The sequence below is a fragment of the Chenopodium quinoa genome, unplaced genomic scaffold, assembly GCF_001683475.1.
Source record: "Chenopodium quinoa cultivar QQ74 unplaced genomic scaffold, ASM168347v1, whole genome shotgun sequence".
Lineage (NCBI taxonomy): Eukaryota > Viridiplantae > Streptophyta > Magnoliopsida > Caryophyllales > Amaranthaceae > Chenopodium > Chenopodium quinoa.
In genome coordinates, this window is record NW_018744143.1 from 810837 (window position 1) to 814348 (window position 3512).

At 32.3% G+C, this 3512-nt stretch overlaps 1 protein-coding gene across 1 annotated transcript; it reads right to left on the bottom strand.

The window, feature by feature from the left end:
• Positions 1 to 2070: 2070 nt before the first annotated feature.
• Positions 2071 to 2747, bottom strand: LOC110693171 (calcium-binding protein PBP1-like). The gene has a single exon (XM_021870296.1). The coding sequence runs from the start codon at positions 2563 to 2565 to the stop codon at positions 2215 to 2217; it is 351 nt and encodes a 116-aa protein (XP_021725988.1). The 5' UTR covers positions 2566 to 2747; the 3' UTR covers positions 2071 to 2214.
• Between the last annotated feature and the right edge of the window lie 765 nt (positions 2748 to 3512).

Consider the following 3512-nt stretch of genomic DNA (forward strand, 5'->3'; position numbering starts at 1 on the left):
TGATGACGGTAGCCCCTTGTGGCTGCCAAAGATTTTAGGGTTTTTTTTTCAGAGAGGAAGAGGCGAGAGAAAGTTTTTTCTTAAATGTTTATTTATTTGCCATGATTAATGTTAATTGTTTTTATTTTTTATTTTTTATTTTTAAAACCCTTAAGAATAATGTGAAGACATTTATATCCCTAATAATATTTGTTTATATATTTCACCTCATTAATATTGCCAACAATTAAAGTTGCAACATAAGACCAAATCGAAAGAGCTCCTAGACATGGCTAGCTATGGCGCGCGCATCAATTGAAGAGAGTGTTACATTATATTATATTGTTATTATATGCAGAAAATAGAGCCTTGCGTAGTGTTCTACTGCATGCTCTTAAATTATAATTAAGTTTTCTTCTCAAATATGAGATTAAAAGCTCCAATGCTATATCAAATAAATCAACTCGTCTTGTGTGCGCCATGTGATCGATTGTAAAATAACAAAGTAATCCCTGTAACACTGATCGAGTAATCCCTGTAACACTGACCAATTAATCCCTATACTACTGACAAAGTAATTCCTGTAACATTGATCGAGTAACTCCTATAATGCTAATGAAGTAACCTCCATTATGGTTGGCCACACGTTGTGACTAGCCACATATAAAAACTTGTGCAAATAAATGACCTAAACTTAATTCATCTTATCAAAACTAATTGACCCTAAATCGAGTTAACATGAGGTGAAGGGAATACAACCTTGATCAAGGGAGGAGCCCAATTTGTACTACTCCATATAAAAGTATAAATGGGTGGACAAACTTTCTACCTTGGGTCCTGCACTACTTGAAATAAGTCCATAAGCACAGCCCAAAATTTTTCTTCCTTGGTGGACAGCAGGCTAAATGGACCTTCATCCAGAACTATTAGGAGAAAAGGAGGATCCATTTACATAAAAGGCTCTACAACAACAATATTATAATAGCAAAACAATGAACCTTTTGCTTACAAGTATTTAGCTATTTATGAAGTACTCCATTTGTCATTTTTAATGTTTACGCATTTACCATTTTTCACTTATTATAAAATTTCAAATGTAAAGATTAATAAGTGACGGAAGGAAGTATTTACTTACTATCTTATTGGTAACTATCTCTTTGGTGCTTTTCAAGTTAGTCCAACACATATGAATAATACGGAGTAGGCAGCAAGACAATCAATATGAAGATATTATTAAAGTGTCTAGACAATGATTTGATTGGCAGTTTGTCACCATAATTTGGTTAATTGATAATTGATGGATGAATTGATGGCATTCATAGTTTCAACATTTCAAATTGAATATGTAAATTTATATTGAATCTTCTTGTTCAAATGATTTAATTATGAAGGAAATTCTTATTTAATACAATATATTATGAATTATTTATTTCAAATTTATTTTATAGATGTCGTAAAACTTGTTAATAATCGGACCAACCATCATGGCCTGAGCAACCTCTTCTAAGGAGTTTGGGATAGCAATTGAAATGGGCCTAGATTCCAAGCCAATAGGAGGACCAAACGGCATCATAGTCTGCAATTGCATGAGTACATAACAAATACAATTGACTTTTGTATTAGTGACTGTCTTTGTCATTTACTTTAGGCCTGCAAGGAGTAATAGGTTGCATGACTTCTACAAAAAAAAATTTCTTTGGTAAAATATGACTTTAATAATGTTAGTGTAGTCTCACCAAGTCACAATTTTGAATTGATTGGCAGTTTGACACCATAATTTGTTATTCTCAGATTGTAGATGATAGCAAATAGACGAAATAGTAATTGCCAATTAGTAACTCCATGACAAGAGTTAAGATGAGCAACAATTTCATATTGGTACGAAAATCACTCAAATCTCGAAAATTACAATCAATTAATTTGAAATAGATTGTATTGCCAATTCCAATTAAAACCATTGATAGATGCTAACCATTGAAATAGTAAACTTAACCAATACTTTAATCCGCGTAAAATTGTGTTTGTATTTCTTTCTTAATTGTATAGTTCATATATGCTAATCATCTTACTCGAAACCAATCTAACAATAACTTGAAAAAACTCTCATAAGACCCAACATAATCATGTATAATGTATAAATCCATCATTAAAAATGGCCAAAAGAATCATCAATTACAAACTTGCCTCAAACTAAGAAGCACAAAAATCCCCTCCAAAAACCCCCTTTTCAAAAATTCAAAAAAACTGAAGTTCTTGATGAAGCAAAAACTCAGCTTCATCCATCAACTCAGGACTTAATCTAAACATCAAAACACAAAATTCCATCTGATTAAGCGCGCCATCGCCATCGCAATCGCCTTCACGTAACATACTTCTTAAATCATCATCCGTAAGATCCTGCAACCCCAAAATAGCTGCGTTCTTCTTTAAACTATCAAATGTAATAACCCCTTTATCATTATCTATTAACAATTCAAACCCTTTACATAATTCTCCAATTAAGCCTTCTCCTCCTAGCTTTTCCGCCATTAATGGGAGTTGATCTTGGAATACTTGTTGTTGCTCGTTCTTCTTTGAAGACGCCATCTTTGTTCGTTGTAAAACTCGGAAACCTTGATTAGAAGATTAGTTTTTCTTGGGTTTGTTTCGGATTTTTGTTGCGATTATTGAGTTGGATGAAGAGAGAAGGGGATAAATAATGGGAAAGTAAGGAAGGAAAGGGAAAGAAGAAGGGAGTTGCGGAGAAAGAGACATGGGGTGTGAAATGAGTATGTGTATGTACCGTGTAAATGGTATCAGTATTTGTTTAACAGGTCGGCCGAATTTCAGTAACCGCTACTCTGTTTCGGGGAAGCTATTTCAAGGGCATTTTTGTCTTTTCCTTTAGGAAACTTCACATTTTTGTCTTTTAGGTTTCCCTTCGCAGTATTCCCACCGTTTTTAAATAAATGAAATGTTTTGACTTTTACGAAGTTTTGTTAGTTGAATTTATTAAAATAATAGGTAGTTGGGTATAAGTTTGAAGTGAAAGAAGAGAAGTTTTGTGAGGACCATTAGTTATTAGAATATCATTAAAAAATAGAGAGAACATTATTAAAAAATATAGAGAAATTACTAAAAAAGAAAACATTTTATTTATTTAAACACGGCCGTAAAAGAAAAACATTTCATTTATTTAAATACGGATGGAGTATTTTTTATTTTTTCCTCGGAAAATATGCTAAAATTACCTTTTAACTTTTGAAGTCAATGTCAAAAATTGTAAAGGCCTTCGCAAGAATTTTTTTATTTTTTAGTGTTTAGAGAGCCATAAGGACATGTGATGAGAATCGATTCTAAGGTCTCTTGGAAGGAGGAGAGCTCTAACCACTTGAGTTATCCCTCACTCTCAACCTTCGCAAGAATATTATGAATAAGGTCTCTTACAAGTTTTTTTTTCCCTTTATTATTAAAAGGTGATTCATAAAAAAAAAAACTCAATTTTCCTACCTTATTTGTCCACATTTAATTTTTTTTTGCTTCCTTAAAAAATA